Below are 20,468 nucleotides of genomic sequence, written 5' to 3' on the forward strand. Positions count from 1 at the left end.
ATTAAATCATTGCCACATTCTTTCCAACTGTGACCCTAAGAAACATAATCACTTACAGGTAGCTATGTAGGTAGCTGTATTTCAGGTTCCTAGAAAAATTATTACCTAATTTACTTAAATTCAGCCTCTATTAATTACACACATTTCATTTCTAATTCAATACAAGCTCCAAGGAAAGGAACCTCCATACTTAAGCATTTAATTACTAGGCAAACATAACAATTAGTGGCATTTAGAGCTAGAAAAGAGAGTGGGTTATACTGGGCAGCAAGAAGCTTGCCATGTTGTGATAGCAGAGAGATCTTTGGAGTTTTTAGAATACTGACTCTGACCATGGATTTGAAGAAACAAAATCTAACTGTACTCTTCATTCAAAAGTTATAGGCTCACCTCCCTGCTTAAAATCCTTCTATAGGATCAGATAGGCATCAATGGCATTTCATGATCAGGTCCCATAGAAATCTAAATCTAAATCTCATCTAGAGACCTGATCTTATTTTATCTGGTATTAAATTAGCCATTATTTTCCTAAATTATTCCTTTATTATTATTAAAATCTCTGTCATTTTGTTTTATGTATCTCAGTTATAAGCAGCATATAGCTAGAATTTTTCCCCAGTTGGACTTTTTTTTTTTTCAATGAACTAGATTAGTCCATTACTTTATTCTGATTACTGATATATTTGGATGCCATCTTATTTTATTCTTTCTACTAATCATGCTTTTTCTACTTCTTTGTATATTCCTGTATTCTTTAACTGACATTTTAAATTCTGTTTTCTCTCCACTGGTTAGGAAGTTGTAGACTACATTTCCATTATTATTCCTAAAATGCTTTAAATGTATATTAAACAAAGTCTAAAGGTAAGAAATATCTCTTCTCTTCATTAGAAAAATTCAACCACCTGAGAAAAATTTAACTTCAATGACTTCCTTTCTTTCCTACATGTTATTAGTAATAGTCCTCACATGGAAGTCAGAATGAGCGTGCAAGAGAGCTTGCTCTCTGGCCTCTTCTTTCAAGGACACTAATCCCATCATGAGGGCCCTACCCTTATGACTTTACCTAAACCTAATTGTCTCCCCTAAAGCCCCACCTCCAAATACCATTGCACTAGGGGATAGGACTTCAATTACGGATTTTGAGGGAACATAACTCAGTCCAAAGTACAAGATAATTCAATTGTGAAAGAATCGTCTTTTCAAAAAAACTAGTGCACAAAGAAAAAGGAAATTTAGCTTTCTTTCTTACCATATTAAAAAAATCCTTAAACTATGAAAATGGTAGAAAAAATAAGATCTATGTGACTTCGGATTAGGCAAAATTTCTTACAATATAAAAAGGATGTACCATAAAAGAAATAAAATCACTAAATGGACTTAATTGAAATTTTTAAAAGTTTGTTTTTTTTAAGAACGAAACTAATGATAAAGGAGATCTAGTTATAACTTCAGATCTTGCCGAGTCCTGATGATAAAGGAGATCTAGTTATAACTTCAGATCTTGCCGAGTCCTGATGATAAAGGAGATCTAGTTATAACTTCAGATCTTGCCGAGTCCTGCGCCCTTGACTCCTGGTCACTTCATGACAATGAAAACCCCGGGGGTCCAGGTTCCAGGGAGCAGTAAATATACTCAGGGCAACCACTACTTTGGACAAGGAGAAATTGAATAGTTTGGAAACTAAAGAAAAAAATTACCTCAATCAATCATGAATTATTAATGCTAATTAAGGAGAGGTGTGTGTGTGTGTGTGTGTGTGTGTGTGTGTGTGTGTGTGTGTGTGTGTGTGTGTGTGTGTGTTAGGGAAATACAAATATGAAAAATATGAATTTGTTTCCATCTTGTAGTATCAAAGATTTCATCTACAATTTTACATTCAACTCAAAAGAGTGATGACACTCAAAAGATTCACAGACTTGAAAAAACCCCACTGTTTTCAAGGTCAAATCAAATTGGAGGCAACTGTTCTTCATTCCATTTATAAGACCTAGGTAACTTGTCTTGGTAAAGCTAGTACTAAAAATGCCTTTTTGTAGACAGGTAGTTAAAATACCATATAGAACTCATTTTTGACTGTCAAACCAAAATTATTTGCAAGGCATAGATACATACAACCTTGTAGGCTGACACCTCACTTAACTGTTAAATCACCTAAAAGATTATCTTGTCTTTCTTTTATGTGAATTCAGGAGCACAAAGCTATTTAAAATTCCTTCTCTGGAGGAATTCTATTAGGAGTATTATATTTCTTTGGCAGTCCTAAAAAGAACCAGCTCAATATTTTAACATCGTATTTTTTTAAGCTACCTTGGGTTATTTTTTTAAAAGGTAGATTGAAACCTAAGAAATTGAGTATGTGCTATGTAGGTGGCATGAATTTTACCAGGGTTCTGCAGCTCAAAGAGTTGTTCACACCTGCTGGCATCTAGGCAAACCGCTTTCTTTTAGCACCGTGACATCCAGATATGCAAGTGATTAGTAGGTGAAAAGACAAACAGATAGATTGTGCTTTCACCTACTACTCTCTGCGTATTTAAATATGCACAGATAGATTGTGTTTTCACAGGTAAGTTTTATAGTATCCCAGAAGGGCATACAAATAAAAGGAAAAAAAGATTAATTGTACCATTAAAAACTAGTCTATAATCACAGCACACAGTGGGGAAAAGAAATTATTGAAGCACAGCTCAGGTAATTTTAAGAAATTGATGCTAATAGATAATGAAGGCTAAACATTCTGAATTATGAAATGAAAGAAAATAGTACAGAAAGGAAGACAATAGTGATTATAATTACCACTTACTGGGTTCTTATTGTACATCAGAACTATACTGAGTGCCTAACTTAAAGACAGTCTCAATTATTAGAGAATCCATTTATCAAGTATTTAATACATCCCACTTTATCCATAGAACAACTTTTTGTGTTAGGTACGAATATTGCTCCATTTTGCAAATGAGGAAACACTTCGAGTTTTATCAACCTGCCCAAGATCACATTAACTTTAAAGCATTAGGTCAGATATAAAAGCCAAATTAGGCCGATTGCAGAGACTGCTCTATAGCAACGTCTGTGATACTCTCATCTGACTACTAACCTTCATCTCCAATCAGTTAAGGTATGTGTCATTCATCCTATTTTAAATTAGGCTAGTAGAGGTGAAGTTAAAACTTGCACAAGATTACCTGTGAGTAATAGTATTAATATTAAAACTGGTTTAGTCTGTTTCCAGACTGTGAACTTTCCACTATATTATTCTGCCCTTGTGGCAGTATTTTTCATTCTTCAGTTATTCATTCATTTGATCACTTATTTAAATAAATATTTGTAAAATGCTTTCTTCTGGGCTCTGGAGATATTGTAGTGAACAAGAAAAACAAAGTTCTGAAGTTTACGTTCTGGTTGGGGGGAGACGGGCAATAAACAAACCAGTAAGAGAATGTTGAATTTTAGAAGGTGAAGGGAAGAAAAATAAAGCATTGTAAAGGGCCAGAAAATGATGGGAAGATGAGTATATTTAAATTTTGTAGGTAGGATGGTCATTACAAAGAAATGCACAACTGTCACTGGTATTTTACGATACTGTCATTTTCTGTCACAAGTATCTTGACTCCTTGGTTTATATGACATTGAAACTACGTCTGAGTTTTATATCATTCTTCTGGTTTCTTGAAGAGCATACTTGACTTAAAACCTACCGTTACAATGCAGAAATGATTTTAGGCTGGTTTTATTTCATAATTCTGCTTGAATGATGATTTGTAGTGACAAAATGGGTAATTGTTTTCTTTCCAAGTAGTTATCCAAAACAGCCAGCTTAATAAGGTGAACAAATGTTTGAACTTGTTAGGAGAGTGTGCCTTGCCAACAATTAAGTAAAAGCAGTCTTCTCCCCGTCATTAACAGTTGATATGGGATATTAGTTCTTAGACGCAATCTCATGATAAAAGCAGTAATGATGACAGATTTTAATTGGAGAACACTTACATTACAGAGTATATGATGGTTAGATGTGTTCAGCTTGTTTTTGCTTTTCTTTCCAAAGCTGAAACTTTTCTTTCCAGTAGTAATTAAAAATAAACAGCAGTCATTAACTTACTGTGGGCTTCTAATGGCTACAACATTGCTTCCTTGCATGAATGATATACTGATCTGAAGCAAAGTAATTGAACACTGAGATTGTCTTGAAAATTAAAAACCATTCTAGATAATGAGTAGTTTCAATCTCAACAGTACCAATTTATGTGTAGTTTTCCTTTTTTATGTATTCTTCTGCACATCTACAAGTTGCTAACTAACAAAAATGGTCTGATAGGGACTCCACCTGAAAAAGCAGTGTGTGAAGCTCACTTTCTGGGCTTAACTCTGTAATAGACCCTGGGGTGACATTCATTCAACCAACATTTATTGAGAAACTTCTCTAGGCTAGGCATTTTCCCAGATGGTGTGGGGAATAAAAAGGGAAAAGAATAGTCTCTTCCCCCAAAAGAATTTATTATTGTAAGATTGAGATAGTATTTTATTCTAATCCCTTTTATTTAATGGATTGATTGTGTCATAATTTATTTAACCAATATCACATAGTTGTAGATTCAGGAAAACTTTTTTTGTTGTTGTTGTTATTTAGGCCTGTGTTGAACACCCCTAATAATAAATATTTGTCCATATTTCTGATTTTTGGGGGAGTGTATTTTTCCAGTACATTCAAAAGTTATGTACATTTCAGTCAGTTAATAAATTTGACAAAAATAGGCCCCAAATAGCAAAATGGGAAGAAAGAAAGGCATTTTACGTTGCCACCGGCACTATGTGAGAGAGAGCCTTTCCTTATTATATTTCCTTGTCAGCCTTAGTAATATATAATGCCCCACTAAAAATGTATCATGAATCATTTATCTTTAAATAGTGTTCAAAATTATTAAAAATTGCTCATTTTCAAGAACTTATAAAAGCAAATAGTACTGATCAAAATTTTTCAGCTGACATTGATAGTTTATATCTGACAAGAGGTTATCCAGTTTTTTCTTTCCGTCTATATGCTGAGCTTTCAAGAAGTAAAAGCCTATGAAAAGTGCTGTCTGTTGGCTTGAGACATTTACTTGACTAAAGAAATGATTATGACAGGTGACCAAGTTGGACGCTGACATGAAAACAAATGTCAGAAAAAAAATCTAGGTCTGTATTTTGTTAGAGCCTATTGGATTTCATAAAAATATACATAGGATATTATGAATTAAAATGGCAAAACATTAGATTTGGTGCTACCGATTTTATTTAAGCACAAAATTCCTACCTACAGAAATATGAAAAAATACTCTGGATAAGTTTACAGGGTTTTAACTATATTTTACTTAAAAATGAGGTGGTAGTGTAGCCTTGTAGTTAACCTATAATAATCTGGTACCTCTGTATAACAGCATTTTACCCTTCATGAATCTGTATGCATAGCTATTTGATCTCTTTTTGTTCTTATATCAGTCGTTATGCTGTTTATTTCTAGAACCATGGGACACAAACACAGGTATGTCAAAGTCCCCAGAGGTCACATCTGGGTTGAAGGTGATCATCATGGACACAGTTTTGACAGTAATTCTTTCGGGCCGGTAAGTCATCTGCTGCTGACATAATTGGATTTCAAATGCAGAAACAGAAGTATGTCAGATAGGTTTCTTGGGTAATCCAGCCGATACATCATGAATAGTGAAACAGCTTATGTTTGAAATTTTTTTAAATGTCATATAGATAATGTAAGCTGTCAAGAAGTGTATGTATCTGTTTCATAGAAACAAACTTGAACACTTCACTAAGTCACCAAAAGATGCTTTCAACTGACTAGCTGATCACAATAGGAAAGTCTTTTTTTCCTCACAGAAATGTGTTGTAATTTATATTTTCAGTTAGTGTTTAACAGATAAAATGTGTGAAAGACCAATAGGCATTGATTTTCTAAATCATTAGTTAAAAATTCAAATGTAGTATAAATCATATTGGTAAGTAACATTGTGTCAGCATTTGATGTATAACAGAAATACAGACATTCCTTATGCCATGTTTATATTCCATAAAATATGGAACTGAACTTTAATAATTTTTTCATTTTGAATATATACAGAAACTCTCTGTTGATGAATTCCTGTAATAAGTCATCATATAAAATGAAGAATATTTCAGTTAATGAAATTGCACCTAATTTCTAGTTACCCTTGTCTGTTTAAAAACTTGAATCTTCAACCTATTAGATTTTCCTACGACTAGACAAATCTGTACTTGTTACGTGTGTACAGTTAATATTGAGCACCTTCAGATATGTTTGCAAAAAAATTGTCCACATACTTTTGCCTACTACTAAATGTTAGTCTCTACAGTACAATTTCCTTCACCTATTAGGAGGGACTGTTCTCATTTCACGAGAGGAGCAGCCACTTTGACTTACCTTTAGCTGAAAGTAGAGTAGGAGAGGTGGGATTGGAGAAATGTTATGGAAATATGAAGAGAACTTTAGGAGACTATTTCTACTTCTTTTTTCTAGTAGTTATGATAATAAAACCTTCTAAGGTCTTTCTTGCTTTTAAATATCAGTTATTTCAAAAATATGATTTAATTTTATAGCGTTAAAGCAATAAGTTTAAAGCTACTAAGTATATCTTGTTGTTGGCCAAGTCCACATTCGAATGTTAGTTAACTTTAGTGTGGATTTTATTTGGTTAGGGTAGTGACTTTGACGTGAGTGTTAAAGTTGTTGCTGTTTTGTTATCAGTTGTGGGTTATGTGGTAAATAATTAGTTACTAATAATACAGTACTAAAATTTGAGATTGGCACTTTTTCTTTATTAATAGATAAAGCCAATGAAATATTTTTACATAATTAATATTATTTCAGTTGTTTGTATTCCATATTCTTTCTTCCTTGGGAGAGAAAAGGGTGGAGTTGATAGCCAGAACACTGGAAATTGCACGTCACCCATGTCTGTTGTGCAGCTCTTACTCCCTTTCCTGCTGTGCACTTAATAGCAGCATTTTGAACCATTGAACTATGGGTATCCCCATGAAAGTGTATCAGGTATGGAAATATTCTGTGTCACTTATATCTTTTAAAAAATCATGTATGTAGGAAATCTCATTGTGCTTATTACAGTAGGAAATTGTAGTATTCAAAACATTGACAAATATATTGTGTACAGCACTTCAAGGTAATTTGTTTTAAGTCGTGTTTTCAAATGAAATCTACTTGTTAAATACAGCTTGAACCAGTAATATGAGTGAGAGTCACAGAACTGCTTTGAAATGTAGTGATTCCTTTCCTCCTTTATTAGTGGCTATAAATAAACATATGCAGAGTGGCCTTTGGTTCATGGGTTGGACTAAGCTATCGATTTCCATTCACTTAACTAGTTTTGTTTTTATTAGTGAAAATTAGATTAAAAAACCTTTTCTGGGATGAGGGAAAACATTTGTCATATCATGTATTAATTGATCTATTTATATTTGATGAGTTATAGTACATGTATTTTTACTTTTACAACAAACTCATGTTTTGTGTTCAAATTGCATTTATGACTAGGAAAAATTGTTGTTATTGATGCTCTCTAATACCTTTCAAATGGACAGAGTGGGAAAAAGAAGTGAAATGAAGCCCTACAATCCTATTTAAAACTGAAGTGTGATGTTAGAGTATAGAGATTTCTTAATGCATTTTTTATTAATGAATGGCTGTAGGAATAATTTATTGTCTTAAAGTTTTTATAATTCTAAAAATAGAAACTAAGATTTTTATAATTCTAAAAAACTAAAACTGTCTTAGATTTTAAAATGCATATAGACTTGAAAATTATTATATTTTTGTAATAATTTCAAGTTGAATTTTTGACTTATCACTCAGCATACTTGGAGGTTGTATGTGGAAGGTCAGTAAGCTCCAGGCTTTCGAGATGGTTGATTCATTGCTCCCTTGGAGTAGGGAATACACTTTCCCTGGATGTAAACAATTTATCTAAGGTCAGGCAGGAGTGTATCTAAGATGCTTATTTCACTTTGTGGAAATTGATTGAAGCCCTTTATCCTTCATTTCTTTCCCAAATAATTTCAGAAGTGTGCCATATGCATTTAACATGCTTTATTTAACTCTTTAGTAATATACTTTATCATAGACTCTACCCAGTTCATTTTAAATAGTATTTTAAATCCTAATCATAATGGAACTGCCTTTTTCCATATTCAAGTAGATTTTTAGTTGTAATCTAAATAATAAGAAAAGAATGTCTCATTCTGGTATTTTTCTAGTTTGTTTTATTATTTCCTATTTGTTAATATTTGAATTTGCTGTTTTTTATTTGATTTATTGCTGCTATATGTATGCCTAAGAGTGAATTAAGTAGTTGAGTGAAAGATAAATAATGGGTTATGAATTTAGAGTAACAATATTGTTATAGTAATAGAATACATACAACAGAATGAGATCCAACACCTGTACTTTTAACTTCCAGAGATGATGACATTATGGAAAAAAACAGTAGACTCTTATGAACATAGGTGGTATGTTATAATAAAACAAAATCAGATAATCTTGGTTATGGACCTCATCAATAACTTAACTTCTATGAGTCTACATTTTCCTCATGAATAAAAGGAAGACTTTCCTCTTCTCTGAACCTATTTTAAATAAATAATTGATAAAATGAGCAAATATATATATAAACACACGTGTAGATTACATATATACATATATATATTTTTACATATATACATATATATTTTTTGATTACTATATATGTGTGTATATGCATATATACACATTTTAGTTGTACTCTTATTTTAGTTGCTGAAAATATACACTAAAATTTTATTATATAATATATATCAAAGTATATATTAAGTCAAATACCAAATATATATCAATAAGCATTGATATATATTTCATACAAAATGCCTATGTGTATACATATTCAAATGATATCATTTTAGTGAATATTCTCAGCAACCTAAAACAAGAGTACAATAAAAGTATGGTCCATTCAGAGGATGAAATATTATGTAGTCATTAAAAACTATTCTTGAATAATTTTAATGACATAATATTCATGATAATTGTTTTAGGTGAAAACATAAAAAAAGAATGGAATATAGAGTATTTTTTTAACTGACTGTATTATGATTATGGTTGATTCTTTTTTATACCTTTTTACTCAAGGGTATTTTAAAAGGTTTGCAACAAGTTTTATTACCTTTATTAAGAAAAAGCCTAATTATTTTATAAAGTAGGATAAAGGTGATTAAAGTAAATGACTTCTAAGTTCATTCTGACTCTTAAGTTCTATAAAAACGTTTTATGGTGCTAGCAAAGAGGGAAAAATATCACAGATGTGATTGGGTAGAAAGGTTTCAATTATGAATAATATCTCTATGGAATATCTTTATGCTACCATGTCTGGAATATATCATCATCCCACAATAATAGAAAATGCCCTGTCGTCCATAATATGGAGTCACTAATTTATAACTTTAGCCTAGATTTCCAGTGTGAGAAATTTCTTTTAAAATTATAATTGTCTAGAAGTGTTTTTCAGTTCATATAGAATTTTATAGGATTATATATTAAAGATATCTGATAACTCCGATGTATTGGTTATGATTGCTTAAGATATTTGGTAGCACTTCTTTTAGTAATTCTTTTATTCTATGACAGAAGTGTCTTTCCCTTTACCATCTCTACTTCCATATAGATGACATTAATACGTTTTCTATTGTAGTCATGTTGCTCTTTGCTGGCACCCAAAAGTAAATGATTATAATAGATGCTGATGACTTTTCTGCTAACTTTAAAATCAAAGTAAGGTACATTAAAAGCAAATTTTTTTTCTATTTATACATGTGTATGCATAGCTGTGAATTTTCAAATCGTAATTTTTAGCTATTTCAGATTAGACTCTTCAATTAAAAATGCATGCAGCAATTCTTCAATTTATTATAAATATTCATTTCAGTATTTATATGTGAAATATTCTCATAGATATTCATTGTTTTTGGTGGAAACACAAATGTGTCTCTCCCTGTGGCCTCCATTTAGCATGTTTATTCTCTATTTTTGAAGTTTTTCTAACATGTTTATCTAGACCTAAGTCATGAGCCACTTGGGTACTTTTGCTGTTTGCTATATAGAGATTTGTTGTAAGAAATGTATGTTCTGATAGAAATTCTAGTTCCTTAGTATCTTAATTAAATAATTTATTTTAACTTCATTGACCAAAAGACATTAGAAACACAACTTTTGGCTTAAACTTTTCTAAGCAAAGATAGCCTTTCTGATATGTATAAAGTATTTTGATTTTTAGGTATGTGATCATAGTGTCAGCTTGTGAACAATTTGTGTGCAGGAACCATGAAACAGAACTGAGCAATTTGGATGCAGAAACTATGCATGATACACTGCCTTTACCTGAGAATGCAAACTGCAAGTTATACTAAATCTGAATTCTTTTTACTTCCAAGTCATTTGGAAAATAGCTAATCTAATCAATTATTTCATGAATACCTAGTTAAATAAAATGTTAGCCCCCCAAATATCTTCTTGAAGGAAATATGCCTAACGTGAGATGAAAGCTTTAGAATGCATGAGTCTTAGTAGTATTATTTATTAATTAAATGAGCTGATCATCTGCAAGTGATATGTTACAAAGCATTGAGAGAAGAATAAAATCCCACAGAATTCCTTTTGAGCAAATGAAGTTCAAAAAGTTGGAGAAGAGCAAAGCTCCTATTTTTATATCATATAAGCCTTTCATTTTAAGACACATTTTTGAACATCTACTCTTTGTCCAAATTGATTCTGTCCTGGATTCTGATAGTTGGAATGTATCAGGAAAGATGAGGATTGTGTCAGCTAGAGGGAGGTTGCTGGATTAGGTAATACATGTGGGAAATGAATGTTTTATGATGTTTACTATCTAGCTATGCTTTTTTTGAGATTTTTCCCAAATTATGCATTTTTGGTAAAAATGATATACAGGATGTGATTAGGGCAGCAAAACAAGATTCTTGGATATGCAAGAAGGCTGAAAAAAAAGAATGAGAAGCAAAATTTTTATATTTTTGAGACCTCATGACAAAGGGAGGAATTGGGATGTAATTTGGGGGAGATACATAAAAGATTCAGAGATTAAAAAGGCAGAGATTCAAGTCGTGGACATAAGGTGTGCACTCAACCTGTGAGTCTTCCCAATCCTTTGTCACTATCATCATGGATGCCCCTGCTGCCAGGAGAGAGAGGGAAGAGAGTCAGTAGGTACAGCAATGACTGAGGTGTAACCTCTCCGTCAAGGAAGGGTAGCCTAGAGCGGAGGCAGACAAGTAACCAGGCAGTTACAATACAGTGTAAGTACTCTCGGCGTGTGGGTATGACAGCTTTCTTGTAGACATTTGTGTGCTAAAAATCTGAAGCAAAAAAACTATGAAACCTCCTAGGAGGTTCTGGTAGAACAGAGTGTTCTGAAATTAGTGAAAATAATAAAAACTATTTGGTAAAATCTCATATTGTATAAAGCACTCTAGATGCTTCATGTTTTGTGAATGAAGTGGTTTATGCCTGGAGTGGTTAATGGGTTTCAGCTGCTTTGAAAATATTCTGCTTATACAATACAGAATAATCTTGTAGATGTATGAGAATGAATTGACATTTCATTTTATTCATTGTTGAAGTATAGCATTTTCCTCGTGTAGATTCTCTCAAACAACTAGAGTAACTTTTATTTAAAAGCAGCCATTTTTCAAATAAAGAAAAAGATCATTAGACTGTGTTGACAGGATCCAAATAAAGTGTTCTATTCACACTTTCTTTGAAATATGTTCTTAGACTAATTGGTTATATTTTCTTGCTTTTTTATAGTACATGCTTTTGTTCATTAAAATATTTTGTTAGGCACTAAAATAATCTATATTATATAGAAAAATAATGGTAAAAACGTGGTTCTTAAAATCATAAAACCTTACCTTGGTGTTTTCCTGCAATTACTTCTCACAGTTCCCCAAAAGAGTGCTAGAACCTAGCAACCTCTTATTTTATTTAGGTGTGATTTTCATTTGGCTGGTGTAGACAAAGGCATGCATTTCATTAAAAGGCTAAAGCCAGTTAAAACATAAGCCATTATAATTAAAATGCCTGTAAAACCAAAGACGGCTAATTCTCAGAAAAGAATCCATTCTTTGGAGCAATATTCAAAATAGAGAAATACCCATACAGCAAAAAGAAACAAAAAGTCCTTTAGGATTCATGTTGTTTTTAGTTGGATTTGTTATTGTACAGCTAGGTCATTTAAAAAAAAAGATTTTAAAAGGACAGCATGGAAAGATAATTCCAAGTAAATATCATCATCTCCCCCATGCCTCACTGAGAAAAAGAGACAATCTAAGCTTCCATTTCTGCTAAATCAAATTTTGTCTTCTGTCTTAATTATTCTGCTAGTATAGAAATCATTTTTCACATGGTTTCATTTTCAGATAGGAGAAATGTCAGCAAAATTGTCATTAGATTTCATTGCTGTGACAGATACTGTTCCTTTGGGCCATTTAGTTATAGAATTAAGCATGTTCACTTTATTAGAAATGTATATTTACTGACAGTAGGTCAGGAGCCAAGATTTAGTGAAATACATGCAATGTTATTAATTTCCCAATTTTACAAGCTCTTAGGACATTTTTTTAAGTGGGATTGAAACCCTTATATTAGTATTTTTAAGACATAATTGGTGTCTTCATAACTGGCATCTACACAGAAAAATAAAATGGAAAATAGGAAGAATTTTAAAGAGGATAAAAATATGCCATTGCCTAGACCAGACAATAGAAGGAGAAAACACCTGCCATTGAATAGACTGTGAGCCAAGGTTTGAGAGTGAATAGCCTCATTTAAATGGATATCTACTTATAAAATATTTACTGGGTGATTATTTGCTCTCTACTCTTAATATGCAAACACAAGACTTTGTAAATGACATTGTCTTTTGACTGAACTTCTGGGAGATAACTTTCTTTGAAAATTTTTAATTATCTTTAAGCTTGTTGGGTGATCTTAAAAGGGACTTTGCTCTGTGTCAGCATCTTACTGGCTTACTGGTTATATTTATTGAAATGACTCACAAGAGAATAAAAGATCAATTTGATTGTCAGTGATTTAGATGATCCTTTTCTGTGTACTGGAGCCATATATGGAACATATAATGAATCACAATAACCACAGTTTTAGATATTATCCATACGAAGACCCATGAGGGTTTGTGGTATTAAAATTTGTCTAACTTGGTGAATCAAACAAGTGGATATGGAATTTTTGTTACAGTGGTCAGAATCAGGACCGTGAGGTGTGTTCTTTCAATGGGGCATGCAGACCCTATGACTTTCACACACTCAGTAACCGTGATTACTATATATGACTCCTGGATAATTCTGCTCTAACCCATCGTCCTGTCACTAAGGATTTTTCTGAAAAGAACTCTGATCACATCATGCCCCTTCTCAAAACCATATCACCACTTAACAGCACCTAGTGAAGAAATGTTAGAAGCCTTCCCTGTTAAATCAGAAACAAGGCAAGAAGGTCCAGTCTCACTGCTTCTATTCAACATTGTGAGAAAGGTCATTGCCAGTGCAGGTTAAGGTAAAAAAAAGGGGAATAAAGGATGTAGATTGGGAAGGAAGATCCAAACTTTTTTTTTTCTCTTAATTACATTTTGTCTACTTGGAAAACCCAAGAAGAATCTGCAGAAATATTTAGACAGTTTGCAAGTTAATTATTGTAAGATACACAATGATCAAACATGTGTAGGCATCATCAACAAATAGAAAATGCAACTTTAGAGAATTTTTTCATTTAAAAAATAGCACATCTTACTATGCTGATGGACAGTGACTGTAATGGGGTTTGGGGGGGGGGACTCGATGAAGGGGGGAGCCTAGTAAACATAATGTTCTTCATGTATTTGTAGATTAATGATACCAAAATAAAAAATAAAAAAACAAAGAAAACTTAAAAGAAATAATAAAGAGCAGTAAAAAATTCAGGATAATAGTTACTTCGAGAGAAGGCAGTAAATGTGGTTGAGGAGGGGTGAACAGGGACACCAATTTATTAGTACTATCTTATGTCATAAGCAGGGTGGTGAGTGTACAGGTATTCATTGTGTTATGTTGTATACCTTTTATGTCTGAAATAAAATAAATTTTTAATAACTCCATAAGCAAAAATATTAAAAGTTGGCAGGCATCAGTGGCTATGCATTACCTATGGCAGTTCTCCCCCTAGTATTTGTGCGTGTAGAGCATGGAAGTCCTCGTACCACACATCTACATATTTAATAGCTATAAATCAAGGAAACTGTTAAAAATATGTTCCTTTTTCTTAACTTAACAAAAATGCTCTCATATGGCTAAAACCAACAAGCTTATCAAAGATGACTGACTTTAATTATTATTACTGAATATTCTGCAGTAAGGTTCGTGATGTTTGGAAAAATAATATAATGAAAGCACATATAATTCATAAATTCTTATATGTTTGTTCATAAATTTTTTTGGCCTTCATTTCTGCAAAATCATTATGTTGTTATCATAAAGATTTCACATGATTTGCATTGTATTTAAAAAAATTATGTGAAAGATAAAAAGAGTGTTTAATTGCATTTACAATGTAGAAAATTTGAGTGTTTATCAAAATACAAATGAAAAATAAATGTAGAAAATTAAAAGGTAAGTTTATTGAATTAAAAAAAATTCTTTTGTAAAATACCAAAACACTTTTTAAAATCAAAAGCCAAAATAAAATGATTACTAATGAACATAAGAATATCAAATTATTTAAATGAAACTGAAATCTTAAATATTTACAGAATTAAAGTAAATCTTATTACATATTTTTTTCTGTTATCATTAATCTACAGTTACATGAAGAACATTATGTTTACTAGGATACCCCCTTCACCAAGTACCCCACACAAACCCCATTATAGTCACTATCCATCAGCGTAGCAAGATGTTGTAGAATCACTACTTGTCTTCTCTGTGTTGCACAGCTCTCCCCTTTCCCCCACTCCCCACATTATACATGCTAATCATATTACCCCCTTTCTTCTTCCCTGCCCTTATCCCACCCTACACTCCTATTCTCCCCAGTCCCCTTCCCTTTGGTAACTGTTAGTCCATTCTTGGGTTCTGTGATTCTGCTGCTGTTTTGTTCCTTCAGTTTTTCTTTGTTCTTATACTCCACACGTGAGTGAAATCATTTGGTACTTGTCTTTCTCTGCTTGACTTATTTCACTGAGCATAATACCCTCTAGCTCCATACATGTTGTTGATAATTGTAGGATTTGTTTTCTTCTATGGCTGAATAATATTCCTTTGTAAATATGTACCACTTCTTTATCCATTCATCTACTGATGGACACTTAGGTTGCTTCCTTTCTTGGCTATTGTAAATAGTGCTGTGATAAACATAGGGGTGCATCTGTCTTTTTCAAACTGGGCTGCTGCATTCTTAGGGTAAATTCCTAGAAGTGGAATTCCTGGGACAAATGGTAAGTCTATTTCGAGCATTTGGAGGAACCTCCATACTGCTTTCCACAATGGTTGAACTAATTTACATTCCCACCAGCTGTGTAGGAGGGTTCCCCTTTCTCCACAGCCTCGCCAACATTTGTTGTTGTTTGTCTTTTGTATGGTAGCCATCCTTACTGGTGTGAGGTGATATCTCATTGTGGTTTTAATTTGCATTTCTCTGATGACAAGCAGTGTGGAGCATCTTTTCATGTGTCTGTTGGCCATCTGAATTTCTTCTTTGGAGAACTGTTCAGCTCCTCTGCCCATTTTTTAATTGGATTATTTGCTTTTTGTTTGTTGAGGTGCATGAGCTCTTTATATATTTTTGATGTCAAGCCTTTACTGGATCTGTCATTTATGAATATATTCTCCCATACTGTAGGGTACCTTTTTGTTCTATTGATGGTGTCCTTTGCTGTACAGAAGCTTTTTAGCTTGATATACTCACACTTGTTCATTTTTGCTCGTTTTCCTTGCCCAGGGAGATATGTTCATGAAGAAGTCGCTCATGTTTATATCCAAGAGATTTTTGCCTAGTTTTTTACTAAGAGTTTTATGGTTTCATGACTTACATTCAGGTCTTTGATCCATTTTGAATTTACTTTTGTGTATGGGGTTAGACAGTGATCCAGTTTCATTCTCTTACATGTAGCTGTCCAGTTCTGCCAGCACCATATGTTGAAGAGACTGTCATTTCCCCATTGTATGTCCATGGCTCCTTTATCATATATTAATTGACCATATATGTTTGAGTTAATGTCTGGAATCTCTAATCTGTTCCACTGGTCTGTGGCTCTGTTCCAAATTGCCTTGATTACTATGGCTTTGTGGTAGAGCTTGAAGTTGGGGAGTGAGATCCCCCCCACTTTATTCTTCTTTCTCAGGATTGCTTTGGCTATTCAGGTTCTTTGGTGGTTCCATATGAATTTTTAAACTATTTGTTCCAGTTCGTTGATGGTGGATGATGTGGATGGATTTTTTAATTTTGTACCAGCCTTGTATCCCTGGGATGAATCCCACGTGATCATGGTGTATGCTCCTTTTGATATATTTTTGAATTCTGTTTGCTAATATTTTCTTGAGTATTTTTGCATCTACATTCATCAGGGATATTGGTCTGTAATTTTCTTTTTTGCTGGGGTCTTTGCCTGGTTTTGGTATTAGGGTGATGTTGGCTTCATAGAATGAGTTTGGGAGTATTCCCTCCTCTTCTATTTTTTGGAAAACTTTAAGGAGAATGGGTATTATGTCTTCTCTGTATGTCTGATAAAATTCTGAGGTAAATCCATCTGGCCCGGAGGTTTTGTTCTTTGGTAGTTTTTTGATTACCACTTCAATTTCTTTCCTGGTAATTGGTTTGTTTAGGTTTTGTGTTTCTTCCTTGGTCAGTCTTGGGAGGTTGTGTTTTTCTAGGAAGTTGTCCATTTCTTCTAGGTTTTCCAGCTTGTTAGCATATAGGTTTTCATAGTTGTCTTTAATAATTCTTTGTATTTCTGTGGAGTCTGTCATGATTTTTCCATTCTCATTTCTGATTCTGTTGATGTGTGTTGATTCTCTTTTTCTCTTAATAAGTTTGGCTAGAGGCTTATCTATTTGGTTTGTTTTCTCATAGAACCAGCTCTTAGTTTCATTGATTTTTTTCTATTGTTTCATTCTTCTAAATTTTGTTTATTTCTTCTCTGACCTTTATTATGTCCCTCCTGCTGATGACTTTAGGCCTCATTTGTTCTTCTTTTTCCAGGTTCGATAATTGTGATGTTAGACTATTAATTTGGTATTGTTCTTCCTTCTTTAAGTATGCCTGGATTGCCATATACTTGCCTCTTAAGACTGCTTTTGCTGCGTCCCACAGAAGTTGAGGCTTTGTGTTGTTGTCATTTGTTTCTATATATTGCTTGATCTCTATTTTAATTTGTTCATTGATCCATTGATTATTTAGAAGCATGTTGTTAAGCCTCCATGTGTTTGTGAGCCTTTTTGTTTTCATTGTAGAATTTATTTCTAGTTTTATACCTTTGTGGTCTGAAAAGTTGGTTGGTAGCATTTCAATCTTTTGGAATTTACTGAGGCTCTTTCTGTGGCCTAGTATGTGGTCTATTCTGGAGAATGTTCCATGTACATTTGAGAAGAATGTGTATCCTGTTGCTTTTGGATGTAGCATTCTATAGATGTCTATTAGGTCCATCTGTTCTAGTGTATTGTTCAGTGCCTCCATGTCCTTACTTCTTTTCTGCCCGGTGGATCTGTCCTTTGGGGTGAATGGTGTGTTGAAGTCTCCTAAAATGAATGCACAGCATTCTATTTCATCCTTTAGTTCTGTTAGTATTTGTTTCACATATGTTGGTGCTCCTGTGTTGGGTGCATATATATTTATAATGGTTGTTTCCTCTTATTGGACTGAGCCCTTTATCATTATGTAATGTCCTTCTTTATCTCTTGTTACTTTCTTTGTTTTGAAGTCTATTTTTTCTGATACTAGTACTGCAACCTCTGCTTTCTTCTCTCTGTTGTTTGTCTGAAATATGTTTTTCCATCCCTTGACTTTTAGTCTGTGCATGTCTTTGGGTTTGAGGTGAGTTTCCTGTAAGCAGCATATAGAAGGGTCTTGCTTTTTCATCCATTCTGTTACTCTGTGTCTTTTGATAGATATATTCAGTCCATTTACATTTAGGGTGATTATTGAAAGATATGTACTTATTGCCATTGCAGGCTTTAAGTTTGTGGTTACCAAAGGTTCAAGGTTAGCTTCTTTAGTATCTTACTGTCTAACTTAACTAGCTTATTGAGCTGTTATAAAAACTGTCTGGTTATTCTTTATTTCTCTCCCTTCTTATTCCTCCTCCTCCTTTCTTTATATGTTGGTTGTTTTATTCTGTGCTCTTTTGTGTTTCCTTTCACTGGTTTTGTGGGTAGTTGGTTTTATTTTTTGCCTTTAGTTAGTATTTGGTTGGTCTGCTTTCTTTGCTGTGATTTTATTTTCTCTGGTGACATCTGTTTAGCTTTAGGAGTGCTCCCATCTAGAGCAGTCCCTCTAAAATAACCTGAAGAGGTGGTTTGTGGGAGGCAAATTCCCTCAACTTTTGCTTGTCTGGGAATTGTTTAATCCCTCCTTCATATTTGAATGATAATCATGCTGGATACAGTATTCTTGGTTCAAGGCCCTTCTGTTTCATTACATTAAATATATCATACCATTCTCTTCTGGCCTGTAAGATTTCTGTTGAGAGGTCTAATGATAGCCTGATGGGTTTTCCTTTGTGGGTGACATTTTTCCTCTCTCTAGCTGCCTTTAAAACTCTGTCCTTGTCCTTGTCCTTGATCTTTGCCATTTTAATTATTATGTGTCGTGGTGTTCTCCTCCTTGGGTCTCTTCTGTTGGGAGTTCTGTTTACTTCTGTGGTCTGATCGATTATTTCCTCCCCCAGTTTGGGGAAGTTTTCAGCCATTATTTCTTCAAAGAGACTTTCTGTCCCTTTTTCTCTCTTTTCTTCTTCTGTCACACCTATAGTGCAGATATTGTTCCTTTTGGATTGGTCACAGAGTTCTCTTAATATTGTTTCATTTCTTGAGATCTTTTAATCTCTCTCTGCGTCAGCTTCTGTGTTCCTCTTCTCTGGTTTCTATTCTATCAATGGCCTCTTGCATCTTATCCATTCTGCTTATAAATCCTTCCAGATATTGTTTCATTTCTGTAATCTCCCTCCGGATGTCATCCCTTAGCGCTTGCATATTTCTCTGTTGCTCCATCAGTATGGTTATGACCTTTATTTTTAATTCTTTTTCAGGAAGATTGGTTAGGTCTATCTCTTTCTCAGGGTTTGAGTCTGTGATTTTGGTCTGTATCAAATTCTTCTGCCTTTTCATGGCGATAGAGATAGTTGTGCAGATCTGGTGCTTATGTCAGCTGGGAGAACATCCCTTCTTGCTGGTTTGTGACCTTCCTCTCCTGGGAGAACAGCAACCTCTAGAGGCTTGTGCTGGGCAGCTGTGCACAGATGTTGACTCTGATTCTTGCCCGGATGCTGTGGTGTTTAGCTTTGCCGTTGCTGTGGGCATGGCCTGCCTCAGGCCGCTGCTACAATATGGCGGAGTTGCGTTGGAGGGGAAATGGCCGGGAGGCCATTTATCTCTTTGAGGGGCCTCTGAGCTGCACTGCCACTCAGGGGTTAGGGCACCCAGAGTTACCCAGGATTCCCAGCTGCTGGGCTAAGTGTCCTGGGACGTTTCCATCCAGCTGTGGGGTCCCTATGTCTTTAAAACTTTCAAAAAGCACTTGCTTTTCTTTGTCCCAGGGGCACCATCTACAGGGATCCACTCACAGGTCTTACTGTCCTGTTTCCCTAGTTTCCAGCACCCCACGCACGCAGTGTGTGTCTGTGCTCCTGTGCAGATGTCTAGGGCTGGCTATTTAGCAGTCCTGGGCTCCCTCTCCCTCCCTGCTCTGACTCCTCTCCTCCCCCCAGGAGCTGGGGTGAGGGGCACTCTGGTCCCACCGGGCCGTGGCTTGTGTCTTACCCCCTTTGCGAGGCGGTGGTTTCTAGCAGGTGTGGATGTAGTCTGGCTGTTGTCCTGTGTCTTCTGGTCTCTCTTTTAGGAAGAGTTGTGTTTGTTGTATATATGGTTTTGGAAGGAGATTTCTGCTGCTATACTCACGCCGCCATCTTCAATTGCCTTATTACATATTTTTATGAAAACAAATCTAATTATGAGTTGAAGCTTCAATTTCCATATAGTTGTCCATGTAAAAAATCAGTGATATGCTTCATGCATATTATATCCTAAACTACATCATACACACTTAAGAGGCACTAAAAAGCCATTTAAAATTTTGGACAGGAGGGTAGTAAGAAGAGGCATGTCAGCAGGACTGATTTGGGAAAACTAT

At 34.1% G+C, this 20,468-nt stretch overlaps 1 protein-coding gene across 6 annotated transcripts in view; it reads left to right on the forward strand.

The window, feature by feature from the left end:
• The window catches only part of IMMP2L (inner mitochondrial membrane peptidase subunit 2), a 917,077-nt gene that overhangs the window by 692,224 nt on the left and 204,385 nt on the right, over nt 1-20,468 (forward strand). For 2 of the 6 annotated variants that reach the window (XM_037027501.2, XM_037027500.2), the window contains one exon: nt 5,505-5,607. The exons of the other annotated variants lie outside the window; for them this stretch is intronic. In XM_037027501.2, the coding sequence (XP_036883396.2) occupies nt 5,505-5,607 (103 nt within the window). The remainder of the gene's footprint in view (nt 1-5,504; nt 5,608-20,468) is intronic. 6 annotated transcript variants of the gene reach the window in all.

Source organism: Manis javanica, chromosome 6 (assembly GCF_040802235.1).
Source record: "Manis javanica isolate MJ-LG chromosome 6, MJ_LKY, whole genome shotgun sequence".
NCBI classification, from domain to species: domain Eukaryota; kingdom Metazoa; phylum Chordata; class Mammalia; order Pholidota; family Manidae; genus Manis; species Manis javanica.